General features: G+C 39.6%; 1 protein-coding gene across 2 annotated transcripts in view; it reads left to right on the forward strand.

The window, feature by feature from the left end:
• Positions 1-27,950, forward strand: part of GABRA5 (gamma-aminobutyric acid type A receptor subunit alpha5) — a 71,607-nt gene that overhangs the window by 27,698 nt on the left and 15,959 nt on the right. For both annotated transcript variants that reach the window (XM_021674564.2, XM_012460366.3), the window contains exon 7: positions 9,519-9,601. In XM_021674564.2, coding sequence (XP_021530239.1) covers positions 9,519-9,601 — 83 coding nt within the window. The remainder of the gene's footprint in view (positions 1-9,518; positions 9,602-27,950) is intronic.

The raw sequence follows: 27,950 nt of genomic DNA on the forward strand, positions 1-27,950 counted from the left end.
ATAAGAAGAAAAACCCAGAGGTCCCTGTCAATTTTGCAGAATTTTTCCAAGAAACGCTCTGAGAGGTGGAAGACAATGTCTGGGAAAGAGAAATCTAAATTTGACGAAATGGCAAAGGGGCGGATAAAGTGCGTTATGATCGGGAAATGAAGGATTATGGACCAGCTAAAGGAGGCAAGAAGAAGGAGGATCCTAATGCCCCCAAAAGGTCACCGTCTGGCTTCTTCCTGTTCTGCTCAGAATTCCGCCCCAAGATCAAATCCACAAACCCTGGCATCTCTATTGGAGACATGGCAAAAAGCTGGGTGAGGTAGAATAACTTAAATGACAGTGAAAAGCAGCCTTACGTCACTAAGGTGGCAAAGCTGAAGGAGAAGTATGAGAAGGATGTTGCTGACTGTAAGTCAAAAGGAAAGTTTGATGGTGCAAAGGGTCCCACTAAAGTTGCCCGGAAAAAAGTGGAAGAGGAAGATGAAGATGAGGAGGAGGAGGATGAATAAAAAAACTGTATCTGTAAAAAAAAAAAAATGCATACATGGCAATGAACCCATGGAGAATGTCCTAGTGCCAAACCTCCCAGCGTCTCCCTGTTCTCAGAGATAGAATATCTATGGAGCATGCAACGGATGCGGGCATGGGGACTGAAAAGTGTCCACGAGATGGTGCCGTGGCCTCGCGCATGGAGGGCAAGGCTGGCAGGAGGGTGTTTGGAGCCTCATGAAAGGCAGTTGGGGAAGATGGAGTGCTGCTTCCTTCTGCAGTGTTGGGAGCTGCTTGGCCCATCCTCCCTTGTGTGCAGCCAGCCTGCACCCACCGCTGCCCCTGTGGACCTCAGGCTCAGGGTCGCCTCCCTCCCGGCCTCCTGGTGTGTTTGTGTGTTGTGTGTGGCTTCTGTGTGGTGTGTGTGTGGTGTGTGTATGGTCTGTGGCGTGTGTATATGTGGTGTGTTGTGTGTGGCTTCAGTGATTTGCATGTATTTTCTTCCTTTTTAAGGGCTCTAAAGTATCTTTGTGTATGTGTGTTCATGTTGTCTCTGCAAAGTAGCCAAAAATAGTTTTGCAAAAGAGGTGTATGAAATAGGACTTAATTTCTCTCAAAAATTGAATTGTTTTAGCCCTGCTTTGGAATCTCGCTGACCAACCATCATGATTTAACTGATTCGAGTGGATTTCCTCATGGTCAGTGTGAGTCTCTGTCCCATCATCGTCAGGCCAGAAACCTAGTGGGCGGCAGGCGAGATGGAAATTAATTGGATATGACTATGGGCTGAATTCTGTTGCTTCCAAATTTGTTTTTTTTTTTTTTTTTAGGGGAAGAACAAATAATATTTAATAGAAAGAAACAATCACAGGACTTTCTCCATCTTTTCATTTAGCCAGGCCTCTGTGTTAGGCAATTACTACTTTGCAGTAATTTTTATTATTTCAATTTATAGCACTCCAAAGTAGGAGTTAGTAGGTTTATTTTTACAAGGAGAACTGCTAGTGTGGTTAACTGGCCTAAAGACGTTGAGGGAGTATATGAAGGAAAAAAGAAATTGCTGTAATTCATTCCTAATGAATGTGCATTCCACATCAGAAGGATGCCAGCTTACCACCTGGCTAACCCAGTCACCACCAGGTTGGCAAAAGTGATGCAGCAGAATTACCACATCACTGCTCCGTTTCCTCAGGAGGTTTATTTTTCTGTATGTTTTCAAAAAGTTTTATTATGTAAATTTAAGAACTGTAGAGATGTAGATTTTTGCATCTCTAGATGTAAACAGATTTACCACACATTTATGATAGCACCTGTGGAAAGAGGTGTCCCTCCGCTGCCGTTATCACAGTGAGCACACGAGTATGAATTTGAAGCAGCCAGAGCAGCTACCTGACATGACTTTGTTGCTTCCAAATTCTTAGGTTGAAGTCCTAACCTCTCAGTTGTCCGAATGTGACTGCGTTTGGGGATGGGGTTCGAAAGAGGTAATTAAGTGAATTTGAGGTCATTAGGAAGGGCCCTCGTCTAATATAACTGGATCCTCATATGTTGAGGAGAAGATTGGGACCCAGGCACACTCAGAAGGAAGACCATGCAAGGACACAGGGAGAGGACGGCCGTCTGCGAGCCAAGCACAGGGGCCTCAGAAGGAGCCTCCCTGCCGACACCTTGATCTCAGACTTCTGCCTCCAGAAGTGTGAGAAATTACATGTCTGTAGTTTAAACCACACAGCCTGTGGTACTTTGTGATGGCAGCCCAGCAGACTGCTACAGAAGCAGTGAAAAGCTCCAGCGCGTGCAAATAAAGAGCCCTGACCGAGCGGACACGCCGCGCCAGCTTTACACTCAAGGTGTCGATCCATTTCTTTACAGACTCAACAGAAGTACAAGTTACCTATTGATAACATTTAAAGTTTCAGGATTCAAATATCTTTTAATCATAGAGAGGGTGGAACGAGACGCCTCTGGTTGCTTTCCCTGTTACATGTCAGTTCCTCCATCACAAGTCTCTCGATTCTTTGCTGCATTAACTTAAAAGAAGTAGAGCAGTCAACACCACTTGTTACACATCCCCTGTGTCCCCAGGGATGCAACCGATCCATGGAGGGGCTTTTTAGTGCCCGTTTTATTACTGTTTTCTAAAAAATAATACACCTCTTCCAAGTTGATGACACTTGGGCACTGGTAGCCCTGAGCTCAGTAATTTAAACGATAGCAAGTACAACCTGAAACCTTTTCCTCATTCACAGAAACTCCAGATGGTCCCAGAATATTTGCCTGGCCACTTAGGGGGAATGATAGACTGACATAAAATGAGTTGCTGTGGTAGAAAATAGAGCATTTTGAAATGTGCAGTGGAAAGAAGAGATTTAGGGTCAGATCACTTTCATAGAAATTGAGAAGAATGCTACCGATTGGCAGATAGGTGGAAAATTGCTGTCGGGTCTCCAAGTATGGAAAAACAAATCCTCTCCTCAGTGAGTCAAGGCCCACAGAAAATGTGACCTGAATCCTTCAGGGCGGAGGACGCGGTACAGCCATTCTGGTGAGGCTTCCCTCAGGTGGGCTTCGGAGTGTCACTTTGTACATCAAATTTGTGTCCACTCACCCACATGCTTCAACAGCACCTTTTCTCTCCACTCCTTAGAGAGGGGATGTGGTATCATCATTTGAAAGAGTCTGGGTTGTTAAAACAAAGTACTTAAATGGCATTATAAATAGTAGCTCGAAGTATTCATTCATTATCAGAGGCATTCAGAATTCTGGAAGAGGAGATGCAGGGATTGAAACAGCAACATCTGTAGGGTGGAAGACTGGCACCTGTGGGCAGGAACCCTGTGAGCCTTCACACCCCCAGTCAGGATTCCCTCTGACCTGCCTGTGAGCCCTGCAAGCTGTGGGCTTTCTCGTCTCCATTTCATTCATCCAGTCTTTATTTCATTTTTTCAGTTAGCTTTGGGCTTAGCATGCTCTTATAATTTATAAAGTTCAGTTATCAGTTGAGATCGTTTTTCTATTTTAATTTAGGTATTCAGAGCTCTGGATTTTACTCCAAGCACTGCTTTTGGTGCTCCCATCCCATAAGTATTGATAACTTGCATTTTTGTCTTCATTTATCGCAACATATTTTTCTTTTTTTAGGGACACGATCTTGCTCTGTCATCCAGGCTGGAGTTCAATGGTGCCATCATAACTCACTGCAGCCTGAACTCCTGGGCTCCAGTGATCCTCCCACCTCAGCCTTCCAAGTAGTTAGGTACATGCCACCATGCCCAGCTAATTTACTTTCATTTTTGTAGAGACAGGGTCTTGCTATATTGCCCAGGCTGGTTAGGAACTACTGGTTTTAAGCAATTCTTCCACCTTGGCTTCTTAAAGTGCTGGGATTACAGGTGTAAGCTACCACTTCTAGCCTCAAAGATTTTTTAAATTTTCTCATGATGTATTCTTTGACCCATTTGTTATTTAGAAACGTGTTTAATTTCCATATATTTGTGAATGTTTGAATTTTCCTTCTGTTACTGATTTCTAGTTTCATTACATTTGGTCAGAAAAGATTCTTTGTACGATTTTAGATTTTTTAAGTATGAGATTTGTAGTTGAACCGATGGTCTATCCTGGGCATGCTGCCTGTGTGCTTGAGAATAGTGTGTATTCTGCTTTTGTTGGATGGAATGTTTCATATATGCCTGTTAAGTCCAGTTGGTTTATAGTGTAGTGAAAGCCTCCTTATCAGTATTCTCTAGATATCCTACTCGTTATTGAAAATGGGATATTGAAGTCTCCAATTGTTATTGCAGACTAGTGTATTTTTCTCTGAAGTCTGTCCATTTTCTCTGATAAATTTTTGTTTCCATTTTGAGTTTCATATATGTTTATAATTTCTATATATTTTGGTATATGGAGCCACTTATATAATATCTTTGTCTCGCAACAAATTTTGTCTTACAGTTCTCTTTGGTTTTGATTTCAATAGAATACTTTTTTCATTCTTTCAATTTTGGCTTTTTTCTGGTTTGGGAACTAAAATGAGTCTCTTGTATGTGACAGAATTTATATATCTATATCACGTCTGCCAATATCTGCCTTTTAATTGAAGTATTTAGTCCATTTACATTTAATAGAATTGCTGAAAGGAAGGACTTTCTCTTTTACCTTTTTTCTCTTTGCTTTCTATATGTCTTACTCATTTCTTGTCCCACAATTCTTTCATTTCTTACTTCTTTTGTGTTTGATTTTTTAGTGTACCATTTTAATTTTCATCTAATTTATTTTACTATATATTTTTAAATTATTCTCTTAATGTTTACCCTGCAGAATAAAATTAACATTGAAATTTATAACAATCTAGTTTGGGTTAAAACCAACTTAGTTTCAGTTGCATATAAAAAAAACCATAGCTCTGTCTTCCCATTGTTATTGTCATAAATTGTATCTTTACACATAGTTTGTATAACATAGATTGTAATTGTATATGACCATAGATTTATAATTATTATTTTATGCATTTGTATTTTAAATCATATGGGAAAATGGGGTTACAAACCAAAAATATCATAATACTTGTTTTATGTTTACCGATGTGATTTCAGTTACTGCTGTTCCTGATATGGTTTTGAGCTCCCCTCTCCTGCCCTTTCATTTCTGGCATTTATTATATGGCAAGTCTTATAGCAGTGAACTCCCTCAGATTTTAAAGAATGTATTTTTAAAAGAATTTTCTTTTTAGAGCAGTTTTAGGTTTCAGACAAAGGAAGAGTATGGAACAGAGATTTTCCATAAACCCATGTCCCCACACATGCATAACTTCCCTCCTTATCACATCCCCAGCCAGAGTGGCACAAACATTACAACTGATAAACCTAAGCTGACACATCCTTATTACCCAAAGTCCATACTTTATATTAGGATTCACATACATTCTGTGTGTTCAGACAAAATTATGACACGTACTCGCCATTATGACATCACAGGAGCATTTTTGCTGCTCTAAAAATCCTCTGTGCTCTGCTTATTTTTATCCTTCTCTCCCCTGAACCCCTGACAACTACTGACCTTTTATAGTTTTGCCTTTTCCCAGAATGTCAAATAGTTAGAATCATACTGTGTGTCATATCTTGACTGGCTCACTTCACTTAGTGAAATGCATTTAAGTTTCCGTGGCATAACACTGCATTGTCTGCATATACTGTTAGTTTATTCATTCATCTATGGAAGGACATCTTGATTGCTTCCAAGTTTTGGTAGTTGTGAATAAGGCTGCTATAAACATTTATGTGAAGGCTTTTGTGTAGACATAAGTGTTCAGTTCCTTTGGGTACATACCAAGAAACGTACTCATGTTTCTCAGGAGGACACTGTAATGATTGACGAGAGAGTGGAAATATTTTTGTTTAATTTGTTATGTGCATCTGCACACCCCGTAATAAATCTTCTTAACAGATCAAATGTAAAAAAAATACACATAAGCCTGATTTTTAAAAGATGCTACAAAAGAGAAACAACACATATGCACAAAAGTTTCTCAAAATAAAATTCAGAGTTTAAGAAATGAAAGCATTTCTTTCCTCATAAAGCTAGGAAAGAAGAGGCTGGGGAAAGATAGACAAGGGGAACAAGGACTGTAAAGGTCCCCTTACACCAGGTAATCTAACAGGTCGTGTGCATGCCCAGGCCTGGACACATACTGAGAAAATACCTAAAAATACCCAAAGTTTTCATGTCTGGCTACCTTCAAACTCCACACAAGAAAAAAGTGAAATTATCGCAAAGTTGTAAACTGCCTGGCTAGGCACTTCAAGAGTGTTCTAACATGCATGCAGACTTTATCTGCAAAGACTGAGAGGCTTTTATTGTTTTGATTTTTAAATTTTGGTTGCAGGCATTAAAAATATCTCCATCAGATAATTAATTGACCAATAAACTAAGGAAAGAGTGACCCCACAGAACAAACAACACAGAGTTTACAAAAACTCACCAACCAAGCAAACAACAATAATCGCAACAGGCATAAACAAACACACACACAAAACCACTGTGGACATGGGAGAATGTAACACCCAGCGTCACCGCATTATAATAATCAAAATGTCCTGTTTTCAAGGAAGAAATAAGATATACAAAGAAAGAGTGGCCTGTTCAAAGGGAGAAATAAATGAACAAAACCTGTCTTGAGGACACACAGACATTAGACCCTAAGCCCTCAATTACCATCATCATCATCCTGACCATAAAAGTTCATTTGGAGCAGACTTGGATGTAAATCCAAGTTGAAGCAACTTTCTTAACTTATAAAAATGCCTCTTCCCTTGCCCTAAAATCAAGATGTTGTTCAAAAATGGGATACTATGCTTCAATAAGTGAATGCTTGACTGTCTCAACAGAAATTAGAAGTAAAACACAAATTGGACATTTGGAAAAAATACTGGATTCCTGGATTTTCCAGTAATTCAGTGAAGTCTTCCCACAGGCAAGTTTCTTAACCTTTTGGGCTTACTTTTCTATAGTAAAAAGGGAGGGTTTCAAGCAGGTGACCTGGCTGGCTCTCTTGTGCTGTGACAGTCACCCACTCCACAGAGGCCTTGATCTCAGCTCTGTGTAGAGGCGGCTAGTTCCACATCAAGGCATTCTACATTTCAAGAGCCCCATGAATAGAAGGCTTTCTTTCACTGAGAGAGACTTTTTGAGTATTATAAAAGCATAGGCCATTTTTGAAATGTTTAGAGGGATCGAAAATTTAAATTTATTTCCTGACTGAGGCTGAAACAGTTCTTACTGAGAGATTTATCTGAATAATACATTCATGTGTTAGAAAAGAGACACTCTGATAGATGAAGGATACTTTCCTGAGGTTTAGAATTTTATTTCTAAGGAGCTCTATAAAACTGGGAGAAGAATTCACAAGGCTCTAATAATAGTATTTATTGAGATGGTAATTGTAGAAAAACACTTTTTTACAATTTTACTGGAATTTTTTTGAAGTGTCCTTTTTTTAGATCCAGCTAAATTCTGTCCACCTGTGTTTGTGTACCCTCCCTGCAGATCCAGCTAAATTCTGTCCACCTGTGTTTGTGTACCCTCCCTGCCCCCACCCGTGCTGCATGCACGCGCACACACACACACACACTCCTGCAATATCCTAAAAGCCAGCTCCTCAGTGTATATTCCTTGTCAGAATGTCATCTTTCACCATCGTCAGTGCAGTAGTTTCCGGGAGGTGGGCAGTTCTCAGGGCCAGACAGCTAGAATGAAGCCCACCATGGCAGAAAGACTGGCTCTGATCCCTTTATAAGCACACAGTGTTGGCCAGGAAATGGGGAGGAATGAACCAGGAGCTGGCAGAGTGCCTCACGGGGCCTGGGGGATCAGGTTTCCTTGGGGTCTCCTCTGAGAGTAAGGGCATGCAACGGAAATGTCTTTTCTGGTGTCTGCAGTGGCCTCGTGGATTGGAGGGGGGTGCCAGCACAGAGCAAGGGGCAGGTGGTAACTCAGACTCTCCAAGTGATCAAGAACACAGCCCATAGACTGACTTCCTGGCGACCTCCAGACCCAGTGGGAAGCCGAGTACCTGCTGGGGCTGGCGGACATGGCAGTGTCTGAGAGAAGGCAGCCCTCTGCACATCCACCCTGACGATGGCATAGACTTGTGGGTGAGAATGCTGTTAGCATCATCGTGACAGCTGCAAGCATAGAGCCAGGGCTGCAGGCTGAGGTCTTCAGTAGCGCAGCTGGGCGAAGATGTTCAGGTCACCTGAAGCACCCTCCCCTCCCCGCACCTCAGTCTGCTGCTGTGTCAGTTCCGAGTGTTAGACCTATGGCCACAGATTGTTAGAGCTGAGGCCACAGGCCAGTGCAAAGCTTGTCTCTCCTGCTTAGAACTGTCCTCTAAGTTGAATGTTTAGTATCTTCATGTTTCATTGTACGTAATATCATTTATCTTAAATATGGAAAGAAAGCTAAGAAAGAGAAGATAGGCTCATTGATAAAATTTGCAATCAACCCTAATTGGTAAAGGTGGCAAGGAAATGAAAGCACCAGGGTGTGGCACCTCTGGGAGTGCACTGGCTTCCTACAGAGCAGAGCCCTGCGCATGCCACGTGTGGCGGTGCCCTTCAGGAACCTCTGCAGCCAGGGCCAGGCAGCCTGGGTGATAGTCACGGCTCCACCACGGAGCAGCTCTGCATTCTTGGCCCGATTCCTTAATATCCGCGCCTCACTTTTCTTCTTTGTGAACTGGGGTGGTGATAGCACCAGGTTTCCCCGTGCTGCTCGGGTGAGAGGAGTCAGTGCAGATAGAATACCTCACAGGCTGCCTGGCACACACACGCCAGCTCTGGCTACCATCATTATATCATATCGGTGACAGAGGTAGTGCTCGGTGATATTATAATTTGGAAGACTAGGCCTGGATTAAGAAAATAATAATTAGGTTGTACCAGGAGATTGTTCTTGCATTACAGGTTCACTTACCATACAGTTTCACACTGGCCCATTACACAATGGTTATAGCCAGGTTCCCGTCAAAATTTAGACAAATAGTAAAACTCTGCAGTAAGTGTACCACATGGAGTTATAAGTGAAATGGTAGATATTTGTAATTTTGTTATTTAAACTTTTTCTGTATTTTCCTATATTCTATGAATATATGTGCATTTATATCCTACGTTTATGTTTTTGGGCTTCCGAACCATTTTAGAAAATACATACGTTTTCAGCCTTGTCAAGGAAAGCTTTATAGATAATGCTCAATAAGGGATAGGAAACAAAGAATAAATAACTTTTAAAGGCATCTTAAATTGTTTTATAAGCAATTCGCCCTGAGCCACTGAACTCCTGAGTAGATTTGATTTAAGCCTTACTTCTGAATGATACTCACCTACAATGCCAACTTATGTAATTTCGTGGGGACAGTTCAGATAATCTCATAAAAGGCGTTAATTTTTAAGAATACTTAATATGGCTTTCTAGGACGTGATGGTGGCTCAGTGAATGGCTAGGGTGAGGGAGTCATTGAAAGGTCTTCATCTCTTATTTTTCAGCTTGACCATCTCTGCAGAGTGCCCCATGCAGCTTGAGGACTTCCCAATGGATGCGCACGCTTGCCCTCTGAAATTTGGCAGCTGTAAGTTATTTTCACAAGTAAGATCCTTGGACATATACTTTGGGGATCAATTCCACATTTATTCAGAAAAATTTAGGCTCTGCATATACACAGGCAGAGCCTAAATTTTACACAATAGGATGCAGCCTGTTTAAGAAGGCTGGAGAGTGTTTTGTTTTCCTCAAAAGAGCTTTCTTGTCTGTAAAATGGGGTCATTAACGCCTGCCATACATCGCAGATGAGGATAAACTATGACAATGCCGGTGGCATCACTGAACAATCTGGAATATGCCCCTCTGGGGATGTTTCTCCTCAGATCGCCACGGGGCAGTTCTTTTTTGCTTTTGCATCTCAGATTACAGGTCACCTCCTCAAAGGGACTCCCAATTTCCAGTATCCAGCCAGTCACATTTTTTATTGTACTGTAATTATTGCTGTGTCGACACTACTCTTGGACCCATTTAATTCCTATAGAACTAAATGTTGCCTAATATTAATATTGCCACACCAGTTTCTTCTTTAATTCTTGCCTGAGATACCTTTTTATACCTTTTTTTATGTTTCCTGTTTCATTATATACCCAAATTGAAAAGTCCTGTGTCTTACTGGAAAATGTAATCCATTTTCTTTACTGTGACAATTAGAATGTTTACAAATATTCCTGAAACAGGCTGGGTGCTGTGGTGGCTCATGCCTATAATCCCAGCACTTTAGGAGGCTGAGGCAGGTGGATCACAAGGTCAGGAGTTCAGGACCAGCCTGACCAACATGCTGAAACCCCATCTCTACTAAAAATACAAAAAATTAGCTGGGCATGGTGGTGTATGTCTGTAATCGCAGCTACTCAGGAGGCTGTGGGAGGAGAATCTCTTGAACCCAGGAGGCAGAGGTTGCAGTGAACCAAGATCGCACCACTGCACTCCAGCCTGGGTGACAAAGACTCTGTCTCAGAAAAAAAAAAACAAGAAAAAAAATTCCTGAAATATTTATTTCTTCAAGTATTAAATCCCCTTATTGTTTCAGTTCTTTTCCTTTCCTCTTTAAAAAAAACCACGACTGTTGAAGAGACTATCTTTTCCTCATTTTTTGTATTCTTGGCACTCTTGTCAAAGATCAGTTGACTGTATATGCATAGATTGATTTCTGGACTTTCTGTTTTGTTCCATTGGTCTCTGTGTCTGTCTTTATGCCAGTGCCATACTGTTTTAGTTGCTGTAGCTTTGTAACATATTTTGGAATCAGGAAGTGAAATGCCTTCAGCTCTTTTTTCCCAAGATTGTTTTGAATATTTGGGATCTTTTTTTATTTCATATCAACATTGTTTTTTCTATTTCTGTAAAAACTGCTGCTGGAATTTTGATGGGCATTGCATTGAATCTATAGATCGCTGGGGTAGTGTGGATATTTTAACAATATTAAGTCTTCCATCCATGAATGAGTGATGTCTTTCCATTTGTTTGTGTTTTCTTTAATTAATTAATTTATTTATTTTGAGACGGAGTTTCGCTCTCGTTACCCAGCTCACCGCAACCTCCGCCTCCTGGGTTCAGGCAATTCTTCTGCCTCAGCCTCCTGAGTAGCTGGGATTACAGGCACAGGCCACCGTGCCCAGCTAATTTTTGTATTTTTAGTAGAGATGGGGTTTCACCATGTTGACCAGGATGGTCTCTATCTCTTGACTTCATGATCCACCTGCCTCAGCCTCCCAAAGTGCTGGGATTATAGGCTTGAGCCACCGCGCCCGACCCTCTTTAATTTATTTTATCACTGTTTTGTAGTTTTCAGTATACAGATTTGTCACATCCTTGGTTAAGTTCATTAATAAGTATTTTGCTCTTTTTGAAGCTATTATAAGTGGAATTGCTTTTCTAATTTCTTTTTCAGATAGTTCATTGTTAACATATAGAAATGCCACTGATTTTTGATGTTGATTTTGTATTGTGCAACTTCAATGAATTTATTTATTAGTTCTAACAGTCTTCTGGTGGAGTTTTTAGGGTTTAAAGTATGTAAGATCATGCCATCTGTAGATAGGGAGAGTTTCACTTCTTTATTATTTGGATGCCTTTTACTTCCTTTTCTTGTTGAATCGTTTTGGCTAGGTCCTAAAGTATTATATTGAATAGGCGTGGTAATGATGGGTGGGCATCTTTGCTTTGTCCTTGATGCTAGAGGAAAAGTTGTCAGTTTTTCACCATTGAGTATGCAATTCACTGGGGTATTTTCATATGTGACATTTATTATATTGAGGTAATTTTCTGCTATTCCTCCTGTCCCAATAATTTTTTATCATGAAAGGGTGTGGAATTTTGTCAAACACTTTTCCTGCATCCACTGAGACGATTGAATGATTTTTGCTCTTCATTCTGTTAATGTGGTGTATTACATTAATTGATTTTCATGTGTTGGACCTTCTTTGCATCCCAGATATAAATTCCGCTTGGTTATGAACCTCTTAATGTGTCGTTGATTCAGTTTGTTGGTATTTTATTGAGGAGTTTGGCACCTATATTAATCAGGGCCACTGGCCTTTTGTTTTCTTTTCTTGGAATTCTTTTGATTGGTTTTCATTTGAGAGTAATGCAGGACTCACAAGTCTGAGTCTTCCTTCCTCTTTAGTTTTTTGAAAGCATTTGATAAGGGTTGGCATTATTCTTTTTTAAATGTTTACTAGAATTCACTAGTGAACTATTTAGTCCTGGACTTGTCTTTGTTGGGAGGGTTTTGATTATAGATTCAGTTTCCTTACTAGTTATTGGTCTATTTGGACTTCCTGTTTCTTCATGATTCAGTCTTGGTAGGTTGTATGTATCCAGGAATTTACCCATTTTTTCTAGACTCCCCATTTCATTGACATGTAATTGCTCATTGTTGTCTTTTACAAACCTTTTTATTTCTGTGGCATCAGTTGTAATGTCTCCTCTTTTATTTCTAATTTATTTATTTGACTTCTTTTTTTCTTGGTCTAGATAAAAGTTTGTCAGTTTTATTTTTTTCAAGAAACAAACTCTTTGCTGATTCTCTGATTATTTTCTCTTGTTTTTCTATTCTCTACTTTATTTCTGCTCTAATATTTATTATTTTCCTCCTCTACTAAATTCAGACTTAGTTTGTGTTTCTTTTTCTAATTCATTGAAAAGTTAGGTTGTTTATATGATTTTTTTTCCTTTTTGTGTAGGATATAAATTTCCCTCTTGATGCTGCTTTTCTTATATCCCATAAGTTTGGATGTGCTGCATTTTCATTTTTATCTTTCAAGATGTCTTCTCAGTTCCCTTTTCATTTCTTCTTTGGTCCACTGGTTGTACAAATGTCTGTTATTTACTTTCCACATACATATGAATTTTCTAGTTTTTCTTCTGCTGCTGATTTCTGGTTTCATTCCATTGTGGTAAGAAATGTCTGTCTGCTTAAATTTATTATACTTGTTTTGTGACATAAATGTAAATGTTTTGTGTATGCTTCAGAAGAATGTGTATTCCGCTGCAGGTGAAATGTTCTGTGAATGTCTGTTGGATTTATTTGCTCTGGTGTTGTTCCAGCCCATTGTACCTCTTTGTTGATATTCTGTCTGATTGTTCTATCCATAACGGAGAGAGAGGTATTGATGTCTCCTACTATTAGTACATTGCTGTTTCTCCCATCGTTCTGTCAATGTTCTTGTTATATTTTCAGTTGTTCTTATGTTGGGTGCATATTTTCCTGTAATTGTTATATCTCCCTGGTGAATCAATCTTTTCATCATTATATATTGTTCTTCTTTATCTCTTGTGACAGTTCTTAACAAATTTATTTTGTCTTATATAAATATAGCCACTTTGTTCTCTTTTGATGGCCCATTATCATGAGCTATCCTTTTCTATCCCTTCATTTTCAGTCTATGTGTGTCCTTAAATCTAATGTGAGTTTCTTGTAGACAAAATAGAGTTGTGGAATCCCAGCACTTTGGGAGGCTGAGGTGAGTGGATCTTTATTAAGCCCAGGAGTTCAAGACCAGCCTGGGCAGTGTGGCAAAACCCCATACACACACACACACACACACACACACAGTTTTAAATTAGCTGAGAATGGTGGCGCATGCCTGTAGTCACAGCTACAGCTACTTGGGAGACTGAGGCAGAAGGATCACCTGACTGTAGGAGGCAGAGGCTGAGGTGAGCCATATTCACCCCACTGCACTCCAGCCTGGGCAATAGAGTAAGACCCTGTCTTAAGAAATAAAAAACACAAAAAATAGAGTTGGATCTTGTTTTCTTATCCATTCAACTTCACTTGTGTCTTTTGATTGAAGAATTTAATTTATTTACATTCAATGTAAATACTGATTGGGAAGGATTTCCTATTGCCATTTTGGGAATTGTTTCTATTTGTCTTGTATTTCTATTGCTCCTCTTTAACTCTCCTGCTGTCTTTGTGCTTCATTAATTTTTTTGTATTGATGTGCTTTGATTCCTTTCTCTTCTTTTCTATAACTTCTGTAGGTATATCTTTGTGGTTACTGTACAGCTTACATAAAATATCTTAAACGTATAACAGTCTATCTTATGATAATATCTTAACTTCAATCACATACAAAAACTACACTTTTACTACTATTTCCACACACTTACTTATATCCATTTATATTGTGCATCCATTAACATTTTTAGTTATAATTATTTCTAATACTTTTGCCTTTTATAAAATAACTACAAGTCACATATTCACCATTGTTACAATAATGCAGTATTCTTTATTTGTCTGTGTATTTACCTTTCCCAACAAGTTTTATACTTTCTTATCCTATTGTGTTGCTATTTAGCATTCTTTCAACTTGAAACTCTCTTCAGTATTTCCTGCAGGTAAGGTCATGTGATGATAAAAGTGTTTGTCTTGCCTTCATTTTTGAAGAAGAGTTCTGCCAGGTATACTTTTTTTCCCCCCAGAATTTTGACTATGTTTTTTCATTTCCTGCTGTCCTGCAAGATTTCTGATGAAAGAAATCCATCCATAGTCTTATGACATGAATGCACATAACAAGTGGCTTCTCTCTGGCAGCTCTGAAAATTCTTTGTCTTTGACTTTTGACACTTTGTTTGTAATGTGTCTTGGTGTGGATTTCTCGGGGGGTTGTCTTATTTTGAATCCTCTGTACTTCCTAGATCTATTTCTCCATTTCCTTTCCCAGATTTGGAAATTTTCAGTATTTCTTTAAATATGCTTTTTTTGTTCTTTCTCTCTCTCTTCTCCTTCTGCAACTCAGTATACGTATTAGTCACTTGATGGTGTCCCATAAGTCTCTTAAGGTTTCTTTTCCCTTCTTCATTCTTCTTTTTGCTCCTCTTACTGAATAATTTCCAGTGACCTATCTTTTAATTCATTGATCTTTTCTTCTGTTTAATGTAGTCTGCTCTTGAATCCCTCTGAAGATTTTTTTCAGTTCAGTTATTGTATTCTTTAGCTCCATGATTTCTGTCTGGTAATTTAAAAATATTTTCCGTCTCTTTATTGAAAATTCACTTTGTTCAGATATTGTTTTTAGTGAGCATCTTTATGATGATTATTTTGAATTCTCTGTCAGGTAAATTATATAACCCCATTTCATTAAGATCAGTTTCTGAAGATTTATCTTGTTTTATTTTATTGAACATCTCTCCCTGTTCCTCATTTCTTTATATTCTGTATTTGGTGTGCACATTAAATGAAACATTCATCTTACCCAGTCTTCACAAACTGGCTTTGTACAGGGAAAGACCTTCACCAGTCGGCCTTTGCCAGAGATTCCAGGGGCTTCTCTAATCTTGGTGCTAGTCCAACTCACTTTTTTTTATTTTAAGCAGTTCCTAGGCATCTAGGGTATGCTGGATCCCACTAGAACTCAGAGACAAGCAAAACTGAAATCAGTTCCTAAGGGAGCCCTCAGAAAAGCTGTGTTCGTGCATCTTCTGCATTAGTTGATATAATCATGTGAGTTTTCTTTAGCCAGTTAAGGTGGTGGATTACATACCTGCCTTGCAGCCCTGGTGGAATAAACTCTATTTGGTTATCGCATATAATTATTTTTATGTATTGTTGAATTCAATTTCGTAATATTTTGTAAATGAGTTTTTGCATATATATTCATTTTTTCTAATACGTTTTGTTTTGGTGCCAGGGTAATCCTAGCTTTATAAAGTGGGAAGTATTCCCACCTTTTTTATTTTCTGGAAAATACTGTGTATAATAGGTGTTGATTCTTTAAGATGTTTGTTAGAATTCTTCATTGAAACCATCAGGGCTTTAAGGTAACTGTTCAGGGAGATGTTTATGATTTAAATTTTCTTAGTAATCAATGCTATTTGAATTATCTACTTCTTATTAGGTGAGTTTGGATAAATTGTGCTTTTTGAGAAATTGGTTCATTTTACCTAAGTTATATTAAATTTGTTTAGAGTTGCTCATAGTTGTTATATTATTGTCTTGATGTCTGTGGTGTTTATAGTGATACCTCTCATTTCTGGCATTGGTAATTTGTGTTTTTCTTTCAGCAGGATTAACAGAGGTTTGTCAGTTTTATTGATCTTATTTGTAGCTCTTTGATTTCTCTATTGCTTTTCTATTTTTTATTTCACTGATATCTGCTTTCATCTTTATTTTCTTTCTTCTACTTACTTGCATTTAGTTTGCATTTCCTTTTTTGTAGATTCTTAAGGTGGGAACTTAGGTGATTGATTTGAGGCTTTTTTTCTGTTCTAATGTATTCATTTAATGCTATAAATGTTTCTGTAGCACTTCCTTAGATGTTTTGCTTGAATTTTTAGTCACTGTATTTTCCTTTCATTTTATTAAATGTATTTCTAAATTTTTCTTAAGACTTTCCCTTTGACCCACTTATTATTTAGATATATGTTATTTAGTTTCCAAGTGTTTGTAGACTTTTCTGTTATCTTTCTGTCATTTACTTCTAGTTTAATTCCACAGTATCTAGAAAATGCCCTCTGTATAATTAGAATTCTTTTAAATTTTTGAGGATTGTTTTATGCACAATATGGCCTACTTGATATTTGTTCTGTGAACATTTGAAAAATATGTGTATTTTGTGGCTGCTGGGTAGATGGTCTACAAATTTTGATTAGATTCTGTTGATTATGATGGTGTTGAGTTCTCCTCTATCCTTGATGATTTTCTGACTCATTGCTGTGTATCAGTTGTTCATAAGGTACTGAGGTCTGCAGTTATAATTGTCTCTTTGTCCATGTGCACTTTGAGGTCAATCAATTTTTGTTACACATATATTTTTAGCTGTGTTATTTGAAGCATACACATATATAATTGTTCGTCTTCACTATTTATTGTTTCTCTCTGTGTGGAAATTTTTCTTTGCTTTGAAGCCCACATAACTGGATATCAATATAGCCAATCTTGCTTTCTTTTGATTAATATTTGAATGATAAATATTTTTCATGTTTTTACTTTCAGCGTCTATATATTATCATATAAAAAGTGAGTTTCTTAGAGATAGTGTAACTCATTTTTAAATTTACTTTCCCAATCTTTGTCTTTTAATTGGTATATTTACACTCCTTATATTTAATGTAACTATGTAAGTATTGAAATGTTAAGGCTTAAGTCTGCCATTTCTTTGGCCTTTTGCTTTTTCTGTGTTTTTATTTCTTTTCTTTTGTCTGACTTACTTTGGACATTTATGTTATCATGTGTATATTGTTGTGTAGCTTTTCCAGTGGTTCTTCTAGGTATTACTTTATTAATTAATTAATTTAAGAGACAGGGTCTTGCTTTGTTGCCCAGGCTGGAGTGCAGTGGGGTGGTCATTAGCACAGTGCAGCCTCAGCCTCATTGCCTCATCCAATCCTCTGGCCTCAGCTTCCCAGAGTTCTGGAATTACAGGCATGGGCCAGTGTGCCTGGCCAGTATTACTTTATATATACAAAATTTATCACTGTATGCTCATTTTGCCATTTCAAGTCAGATGTGAAAACCTTACCTCTCTTTACGTTCCTTTACCTTTACCTAATCATAACACAGTTGCCTTAAATATTTTCTCTATATACATCTTGAGCCACATCAGAGAGTGTTGGAATTTTTGCTGGAAGTAGCAAATTTAATTTTGAAAACTCGATAGACAAAGGAAATTGTATTATATTTGTCCATATTTTTACTTACTCTGTTCTTTTTTTCTTCTTGGTGTTCCAAGATTCCTTCTTTTATGGTTATTTTTCTGTTAAGCAAACTTTGTGTGGCCTTTATTTCAGGGTAGGTTTGCTGGCAATAAATTCTCTTAGTTTTTCTTCATCTGAAAATATCTTGATTTCTGCCTTTGATTACTGAAGGATATTTCACTGGATAGAGGATCAAGCTTTGACAGTTCTTTTGGTACTTGAAAAATGTGCCACTTCCTTCTTGCCTCCAGGTTTCTGATGAGAAATCTTCTGTCTTTCAAATCTGTTTTTCTTTATAGGTAAGGTCTCATTTCTCTTGTTACCTTAAGGACCTTTTTTTTTTGTTTTTAGTGTTCAGAAATTTGACTGTGTTGTTTATTTGTGTAGGCACATGGTATTTATAGGTGTATTCATCTATGCCAATAACTTTCTGGCATGCTTGTTTGCTTCTGTAGAATTTGGTCAAGTTTGGGAAGTTTTACGAATTAATTCTTTGAACGCTCTTTCTGGCCCAGCCAGTTTCTGTTCTTCCCTGACCTCCAAGACATGGATCTCAGCTCTTTCGTTATATTCTCACAAGTACTTGGCGACCTTTTCATCTTTATCTATTTTCTTTCTGTTTTACAGATTGGACAGTGTCTTTTGTTCTCTCTGCAATTCACTGATTCTGTCCTTCATCCCCTTCATCCTTTTTTGTTTGTCTAAGGAACTTTTGATCATGCATATTTTGTTTTTCAGTTCTAAAACTTCATTTGTTTTTTTCCTATAGCTTCTGTTTCCGTGTTGAGACTTTCAGTTTTTTTAAAGTTTGTTGCAAGCATATTTGTAATTGGTCATTGCATCATTTTACAATGGCTGCTTTAAAAACACCTTTTTCCAGTAATTCTCATATCTCTGTCATCTCTGCTTTAGCATCTGTTGATTTATTTTTATTCAGTTTGATCTTCCTCATTCTTGGTTTAATGAATAATTTTCTATCATAACCTGGATATTTTGTATATTATAATACAAGGCTCTGGATCTTGTTTAAACCTCTGTTTTACCTGCCTGCCTTTTTTTTTTTTTTTTTTTTTTTTCGACATTGCTTTGTCAGGGGAAGGTGTGGTTCGGCCTCAGTACCACTGGGTCAGGGTAGAAATCAGGTTCCAGCTTAGCCTCTGTTGATCCAAGAGTGCCTGGGGTTCCCTGTTAATGCTGGTGGGTACAGGACTTCCAGATGCATGCTAGGCCTCTTCCCTAGATGGGAGGAGCTGGGGTGATTGTCACTTTCCACATAGCTTCTGCTGACACCACACGCGTGGCCTCATTACTGCCAAGTGGTGGAGAAAGTTTGGAACCTCTGCTAATCCTCTGACCTGACTCCCATAAAGAGCAGGAGGGAGTTGCTCCTGCTGGTTTAGGTGAAACTCCAGGCTTCCCACATGGCTTTTATCACCATCAGGGGATGGGCCTCACTGCAGCTTGGCAGGAATGAATGTCCTGGCCCCTGACTATGTGGCCTTCTCTGCTGTCACTCCATCAGTGGGTTGAGCGCTGGCAAGGGCAGAAGTCTTAGCTGCCTGTTCAGCATTTGCTGGCCTGGAATGAGGTGGGGCCACATGTTTTTCTGGAGTGCTTGGTTCGAGTACAGTGGTCAGTATCTAAAAGTTTCTTGTCCTGTGGCTAGATCACACAGGCGACAGTTGTTGTTTGTCTGTGCCCCTGGGCATTTCCAAGTTGCCAGCTTCTTCAGCTCCAAGCCTGGGGTGTATAAGACAGGAAGAAAACCATACAGAAACCACAGGGCCATCCCTTGGGTCCCTAGGCCTGTCTCCCTGCTTCTTTCTACTATTCAGATTCTTCCTATATTTATTTTATATATAATATGCACTTTTATTTATAAATATAAGTGTATGATATTTATTTTTAGTGGGAGGAATAGAGAAAAATGTGTTTTCGTCTCTCTGAAAGTGGAAATCTTTCTAGATTTGTTTTCATCTTAATGTATACTTCTTGTGGTTTACTGAGGCTCTTGACTCTAAATGTGTCTTTCACCAAATTTGAGGCATTTTGGCCATTATTTTTTCTATTTTTTTTTTTTCTGTCTCATCTTCTTTCTCTTTTTTATCTGAGCTTCTAATTACATGTACTCTGCCTTTTGGTATAATCCTGTAGATCACTAGGAGTGTGTTCATGTTTTTAACCATTGTCTTCCCTCTATATTTTTTATATTGGATAATTTCTATTTAGTGCCTCAAGTTCACTGACTCTGTCTTCAGTCTCTTCCAATCTGTTGTTAAGCCTAAACAATAAATTCATTATTCAGTCTATGGTATTTATCAGGTTTAGAATTTGTATTTAATTCTTTTAAGGTTTCAATTTCTCTACCAAGATTTACTGTTAGTTTTTTATGACAGCAATTTTTTATTATAAAACATTACATATTCTCTTTTCTGTTCTTTAGCATATGTATAACAACTACTTTGAAATTCTTATATACTAAATCCATCATTTGAATCCTATTGGGATTACTCTGCATTGATTGCATTTTCTCTTGAGCATAAGTCCTTTTTTTCTGTTTCTTTTATGTATATTAATTTTGAATTGCTTTCTGGATATTTTATTGTTATATTGCACAGGCTCTGGATTCTGTTTAGTGTTCAGTTTTATTTATTTGTTTTTAAGCCAGTTAACCTGGCTGAATGTAAACTCCAAGCTCTGTCTTTCCTATGGCAGGCAAGCCATGAAATGCAGGTGGTTCTTGTGCTGGGGTTGGTCTGGTAGGCTTCTGCTCCCCACATACATATGCATAATTGAGGGGTGAGCTAGAGATCTGGGGAGAGATTATCTATGTCTGTATACATCACTTTGGGCCTCCCTCGTGGCTCTTTTCCTTCTAGGATTTTGCACCTCACTCTCCAGCTGCTGCTCTGATAGTTCCAGACTCTTTCTTACAGTCTTCAAGCCAGGGAGATGGAGGGGTCCTCCCTGAGCATCAGCTGCCTTACAGCTTCTTCAGTGAAAAGCCATTCCTTCCTCTAAGTGGCAACTCCCGTCCGTTTCTGCTCATCTTTGCATCTCTCCAGGGATTTCAGGGAGTAGTTTTTCATTCGACATCTAGAGATAATGGGTGTTACCTAATAGCGGGCACTCTGTGGTTCCTGGACACAGAAACTGTTTTGATTTCAAGAATTTTGTCTGATATTACTTCCATCATTCCAAAGAGATTTTTGGAATTAGGAGAGGAAGTATGCGTGATGAGCTAAAAGTTAGGTTAGATGGAAATAATTCAACTTTTTCAAACTATGATCTTTAAATGCTATACAGAGATTAAGCTATACATTTATGTGAGGGAAACAGTATAATGGAAAGGGACTATCTCTGGGATTTATTTAAATCATTTACTTCCATGGGGTGGCTGTGGACATCATTACTCGGAACAAAGGACCCTCTGAAGATCCCTGAGGCATTTCATTTGGGCATCACTGATCGATGTCTTTGAAAGAAAATTACTTGTTTATATCCTCAGAGGAAGCGGAGTTGTACAACTTGAATTTATGCCACTCTTTGTATATGAAAATTATGCTTTTGATGTGATCAAAACAAAAGACTTAAAGTCAAAGATTATTATCTTTTTGATCATTGGTTAAGTTCATGTCAACGTGATACCCAGATGTAATGGTGATGGTGAAGCAGGGTGGGCAGCACAAAAGTAAGTTTTGGGAAAGAAAACTATGTGACAACCTGATTATTTCTTAAATTATGATATTTAAAACCAGCCAACTGCAGTTAAATCATTTATCACACTGAAAGCTAAAATACTCATTCAATGAGATCTCTTCACTTTCTATATTCAATCAAATAAAATAAGATTTCATATTATGTATAAAAAAATAAAACCCATAGAAAAAGTGCTTCTTGAACTCAGTAGGAATTTTGAACTCTTATGTCAAATTTATTTTTATCTGCCTGCTATTAAGATTGATTTGATTTGCTTCAGAGATTGATCATTCATTTATATTTACTATGGAAAACAGTAAGAATGATTTTATTTACATGTCCTGTATTGTTTGTATACTGTTGACCAAGAGCTAGAAAACTGTACACACTTCACCTTTCCTCAGTTATATGGTTTCAGCTCAGCACATGGTAATTTTAAGAGAGTTGTTATTCAACAAAGTTTTTTTCTTCCTTGTCTTTCATCTTCTAGATTTACTAAGAATAGATGCTTGGCCCACTTGTTCACTTATGCCATTAGCATCTGAGTATGCAGAGGCTAAATGTGATGGTATCATGAGTTTCAGATTACTCAGTTCAACAGTTCTCTGCTATTAGGAGACAAAGGAATGCAGTACGTGTCGTTATTCTAATGAGCCACATGCTCCGGTTTGTCTAATGCAGAACAGAATTAACAGACATTTCTGTTATTGCTATCTCTACTCAAGAATTCCAACAAATCTTGAAATTAGCCTTAGCTTACAAAAGGATGTTTCCTGGCCAGTAAGGAAATTCCTTAAATATAATGGCATGGTGTCCATTTGGAAGCAAGTACTTAAATACAGCAAGACTAAGTAAAAATATATTCAAATTACTTTATTCATTTTATTTGTGGAGTGATTCATTAAATAATTGATTAAGTCATGAGTTGACATCTGGATTCACAAAAATATATACTACGCCTATAATCCCAGCACTTTGGGAGTCCGAGGTGGGTGGATGACGAGGTCAAGAGATTGAGACCATCCCGGTCAACAAGGTGAAACCCCATCTCTACTAAAAAATAGAAAAATTAGCTGGGCATGGTGGCGCACACCTGTAGTCCCAGCTACTCGGGAGGCTGAGGCAGGAGAATTACTTGAACCCGGGAGGCGGAGGTTGCGGTGAGCCGAGATTGCGCCATTGCGCTTCAGCCTGGGTAACAAGAGCGAAACTCTGTCTAAAAAAAAAAAAAAAAAATACATATATATATACACACTAAATTAGAACTGGAAGTACAAACTTCTTTGGTGGTCCTGCAGTGGATAGAATTTCAGGAAATGAGGGGTGAATCTCACTGGAGGGAGCTACTATTCCATTCAGACACATGAATTATGCCTAGGGTTGCATTCATCATCCCCAGCATGTACTGGCTCAGCATGCATGTGGATGATCTAGAACACAGGCTTCTGAGTGCCTTGTGTGAACATATTATAGTCTCAAAAGTCGTAGAAACACACTGAAGTTTTATCTGCGCAGTGCCTGAATTTAGATGGCTTCAGCAGTCACGTTGATGGGTTGGTTACCGTGGCTTGTCACTGGAATCTGAATGTTTGTCCCCTCCCCCAATCATGTTGAAACCCAATCCGCAGTGTATTAAGAAGTGCAGCCCTTACGAGGTGATTAGGACGTGAGGTTGGAGTCCTCCTGTGTGGGATTAGTGCTCTGATAAAAGAGACCCCAGAGAGCTCTCCTGTCCCTTCTGCCACCTGAGGACGCAATGAGAAGGCACCCAAAGCAGACTAAGACAGCTGCCATCTAAGAGATGCCCTCAGTGTTGCCTTAGCGTGCTTTGGCTGTTATAACAGAATACCATCAAAACACCAGAAACTTAAAAACACCAGAAATTTATTTCCCACAGTTCCAGAGGCTGGGAGGTTTTGGATCAAGGCACCAGCAGTTTCAGTGTCTGGTGAGGGCCTGCTTCCTGGTTAAGACGGCACCATGTCACTGTGCCCTCACGCGGTAGAAGGGGTAAGTGAATTCCCGGGGCAGCTTTTATAAGGGCACTAATCCCATTCATGAGGGTGTCATACTCACAACCTAATCACCTTCAAAGACCTCCCACCTGCTAATGCAGTCATCTTCTAATGTCATCATCTTGGGGCTGAGGATTTCAACATGAATTTTTGGGGGGACACAAGTTATTCCTGCTCCTGGACACCCAACATTCATGCCCTTCTCACATGGTTTCAATCCAAAAGTCTAAAGCCCAAATTCTTATCTCAGCATCATCTAAATCAGATATGGGTGAGACCCAAAGTATGATTTGTCTTTGGGCAGAATTCTTTTCAAGTTGTGAACCTTTGAACCAAATAAGTGTATATTTCCCAAATACAGTGAGGACAGGCATAGGATAGACATTCCCATTGCAAAAGGAAGAGATGAGAAGGAAGAATGGAGTGGCAGGTCCAGAGAAAGTCCAAAACCCAGCAGGACAAGTTCCATCAGACCCTAAAGCTTGAGAATAGCCCTCTTCGGCCCACGCTCTGCCCTGCAGACCCATGGGGAAAGAGGTCCCACCTTCCAGTCACACGATCTGGGACTGGGGTCCTAATGGCTGTGCCAGGAAGCCATGTGCTTTGAAATCTAGGTGGAGGCCATCGTGCTCCCTCTGCTTTGTTGAGCGCAGTACTAACCACACCACGGCTCCCCAGAACCCGTGCTGGGGTGGCTGAGGAGTGTGGGGCTGGAGAGCAGGGAGCAGAGCCCAGGAAGTAAGGCAGCACGCATCAGGGCAGGGCAGGGCGCCTCTCTGTCCTGCAGGTGCCGGCATCCCTCCCTCCTTTACATTGTCCCGTTGTCTTGCACAGCAGCTCCTGTCTTCTGTTTGGATAGCTGACTAATGAATGTCTTTATCAAAGGGCCTTTGGCCAGCCCACCCCCATATTCTCTCCCAAACAGGCTTTCTCATTCCTTTCAAAATACATAGGTTGAACATTTCCCGAATCTTTAAATTCTGCCTCCTTCTTTTTTTTTGTTTTTTTTTTTGTTGTTGTTGTTTGTTTGTTTTTGAGATGGAGTTTTACTCTTGTCACTCAGGCTGGAGTGCAATGGCACGATCTTGGCTCACTGCAACCTCCACCTCCCAGGTTCAAGCAATTCTCCTGCCTCTGCCCCCCAAGTAGCTGGAATTACAGGTGTCCACCACTATGCCCAGCTAATTTTTGTATTTTTAGTAGAGATGGGATTTCATCATGTTGGCCAGGCTGGTCACAAACTCCTGACCTGAGGAGATCTGCCCACCTCGGCCTCCTGAAGTGCTGGGATTATAGACGTGAGCCACTGTGCACCGCCTGCTTCCTTTTTAAATAACAATTCCATCTTTAAGACATTTTCCTCTTCTCCCGTTTTACAATAACAGTCAGAGAAACAAGCCACTCCAACACTTTGTTTAGCATATTTCCTTAGCCAGCATTCAACTTCATTACCCCCAGTTCTGCCTTCCACAAAAACTATGAATAGAACAGGAACACCAGTCAGCCAGGCTCCATGCCACTTGGTAACAAGGGTCACCTGTCCTCCAGTTTCCAGTAGATGTTCCTCATTTTTGTCTGAGACCTCATTGGAATGACCTTTACTGTCCGTATTCCTGCCAGCATTCTGCTCAGATTGCTTAGATATTCTCTGAGGAAACGGAGACTTGCTCTGCAGCTCTCCTCTTGTCTTTCTGGCCCTTGCCAGGGTTGCCGTAAACAGTCCATTCATGGAAATGCAGGCTTCTTCTAGCACACGTCTCTTCCAGCCTCTACCCATAACCTGGTCCCAAAGCCACTTCTACATTTCGAGCTATTTGTAACAGCAGCACCCCACTCTTGGTGCCAGTTTCTATCTGAGTTCCTTCAGGCTGCTATAACAGAATACCAAATGTTGGGTGGTTTATAAATGACAGAAAAGTGTTTCTCCCATCCAAGTACTAACCAGGCCCGACCCTACTTAGCTTCCGAGATCAGACGAGATCGGGCGCGTTCAGGGTAGTATGGCCGTAGACAGGAAAGTATTTCTCACGGTTCTGCAGGCCGAGAAGTTCAAGGCCAAGGTGCCATAACGGGAAAGTGTTTCTCACGGTTCTGCAGGCCGGGAAGTTCAAGGCCAAGGTGCCATAACAGGAAAGTGTTTCTCACGGTTCTGCAGGCCAGGAAGTTCAAGGCCAAGGTGCCATAACAGGAAAGTGTTTCTCACGGTTCTGCAGGCCGGGAAGTTCAAGGCCAAGGTGCCATAACAGGAAAGTGTTTCTCACGGTTCTGCAGGCCAGGAAGTTCAAGGCCAAGGTGCTAGCAGATTTAATGTCTAGTCAGGGTCTGCTTCCCGGTTCACAGACAGCCATGTTCTCACTGTGCCCTCACATGGTGGTAGGGGTGAGGGGTCTCTCTGAGACCTCTTTTAAGGGGCCTCCCCCTCATGACCTAATCACCTCTCAAAGGCTCTTAAGACCAATCCCATTTACAATTAGATTTTAACATAAGAATTTTGTGAAAGACACAAGTGTTGAGTCTGTAGCAGGTGCATTAAGCATTCAGCACTCAGCGAGATGCAGTGAGGAGCACAGAAGCATGAACCTTGGTCTGTTTCCAAGGAGTTCATTATGGGCACCTTTGGAAAATTAGGTTAAATGCCTTCATGCAGTTGAAACCATTTGAAATGCATAGATGGGAATATTTATTATGAGGATAATGCTTTGAGCTGAACATGGTGGGATTTGAATAGAAGGAGGTATATAACGGAAACCAGAACAAAACACAAATGACTACTGATCAGTTGTCAAGATATCGAGCCAAAAGAGAAGCCTCATCTGGGGAAATGACAGGATGCCATTACCGCTCAAATAGGAAGGGTCTCAAGTATGAAAGAGTCCAAGTAGCAGGCAGGATACCCAGAAAATTGAGACTGGGCTCCTCCCTTACGCCTTATACAAAAATCAAATCAAGATGGAGTAGAGACTGAAATGTAAAACCCAAAGCTATAAAAACCCTAGAAGAAAATCTAGGTGATACTATTCAGGACATAGGCACGGACAAAGATTCTATGATAAAAACGTCAAAAGCAGTTTCGAAAAAAGCAAAAATTGACAGATGGGATCTAATTAAACTAAATAGCTTCTGCACAGCAAAAGAAGCTATCATCAGTTTGAACAGACAAGCTACTGAATGGGAGAAAATTTTTACAAGCTATCCATCTGACAAATGTCTAATATCCAGAATCTACAAGGAACTTAAACAAATTTACAAGGAGAAAACAACCCCATTAAAAAGTAGGCAAAGGACATAAACAGGCAATTCTCAAAAGAAGACATTTATGCAGCAAAAACATGAAAAAAAGCTCAACATCACCATTCATTAGAGAAATGCAAATCAAAACCATGAGATACAATCTCACATGTGAGATTGGCAATTATTAAAAAGTCAAACAACAGATGCTGGTGAGACTGTGGAGAAATAGGAACACTTTTACACTGTTGGAATGTAAATTAGTTCAACCATTGTGGAAGGCAGTGTGATGATTCCTCAAAGACTTAAAACCAGAAATACCATTTGACCCAGCAATCCCATGAACTGGGTATATACAGAGGAATATAAATCAATATATTATAAAGATACATGCACTCACATGTTCACTGCAGCACTATTCACAATAACAAAGACATAGAATCAACCTAAATGTCCATCAATGATAGACTGGATAAAGAAAATGTGGCACATATACACATGCAATACTATGCAGTCATGAAAAGGAGTAAGATCATATCCTTTGCTGAAGCCAACATCCTCAGCAAACTAACACAGGAACAGAAAACCAAACATCACATGTTCTCACTTATAAGTGGGAGCTGAACAATGAGAACAAATGGACAGGGTGGGGAGTGACACTAGTGGGGCCTGTGGCAGGGTAGTGAGGGGAGGGAGAGCATCAGGAAAAATAGCTAATGAATGCTGGGCTTAATACCTAGGTGACGGGTTGATACGTGAGAAAACTACTGTGGCACACGTTTGCCTATGCAACAAACATGCACATCCTGCACACGTATCCCAGAACTTAAAAAAAAAAAAAAAGCAGGCAGAGTGAGTGGTGTTTATTGAGCAGAGGAAGAATGTGCAAAAATCACTATTCATGGAGCTGAAACCAAAGCTGGAAATTCCTGTGAAGCCGTTAGAAGTGAGGGAGCAGAGAGCAGGGTGGTGGCCAGAAATAAAAAGCGGATGTAGAGGGCAGAAGAGGGACGTGATTCAAAGACAGCCGACCAGTTTTAAGATCAGATGACTTGGGAAACACTGTTTCCCGTGAGGAAGTTGAAATAATTGTACGGAGCTGGTGGACTGAAGGTAAAAAAGCCGATCAGTTTATGAGGGGTGAACAATTGTTACCTGAGGAATTTCCCCTACACACCCCTGGCCTCCTGCCTCACTTCTCACTGCTGTCTGCAAAGCAGAGGATCTTTTCTGCTGGGAGAGTGACAGTCCTTTTCCTTCTTTCCTGATCTTGGCCTTAATTTCATAAAC

The sequence above is a fragment of the Aotus nancymaae genome, unplaced genomic scaffold, assembly GCF_030222135.1.
Source record: "Aotus nancymaae isolate 86718 unplaced genomic scaffold, 86718_ANA_hifiasm-v0.15.2.pri h1tg000075l, whole genome shotgun sequence".
NCBI classification, from domain to species: Eukaryota; Metazoa; Chordata; class Mammalia; order Primates; family Aotidae; genus Aotus; species Aotus nancymaae.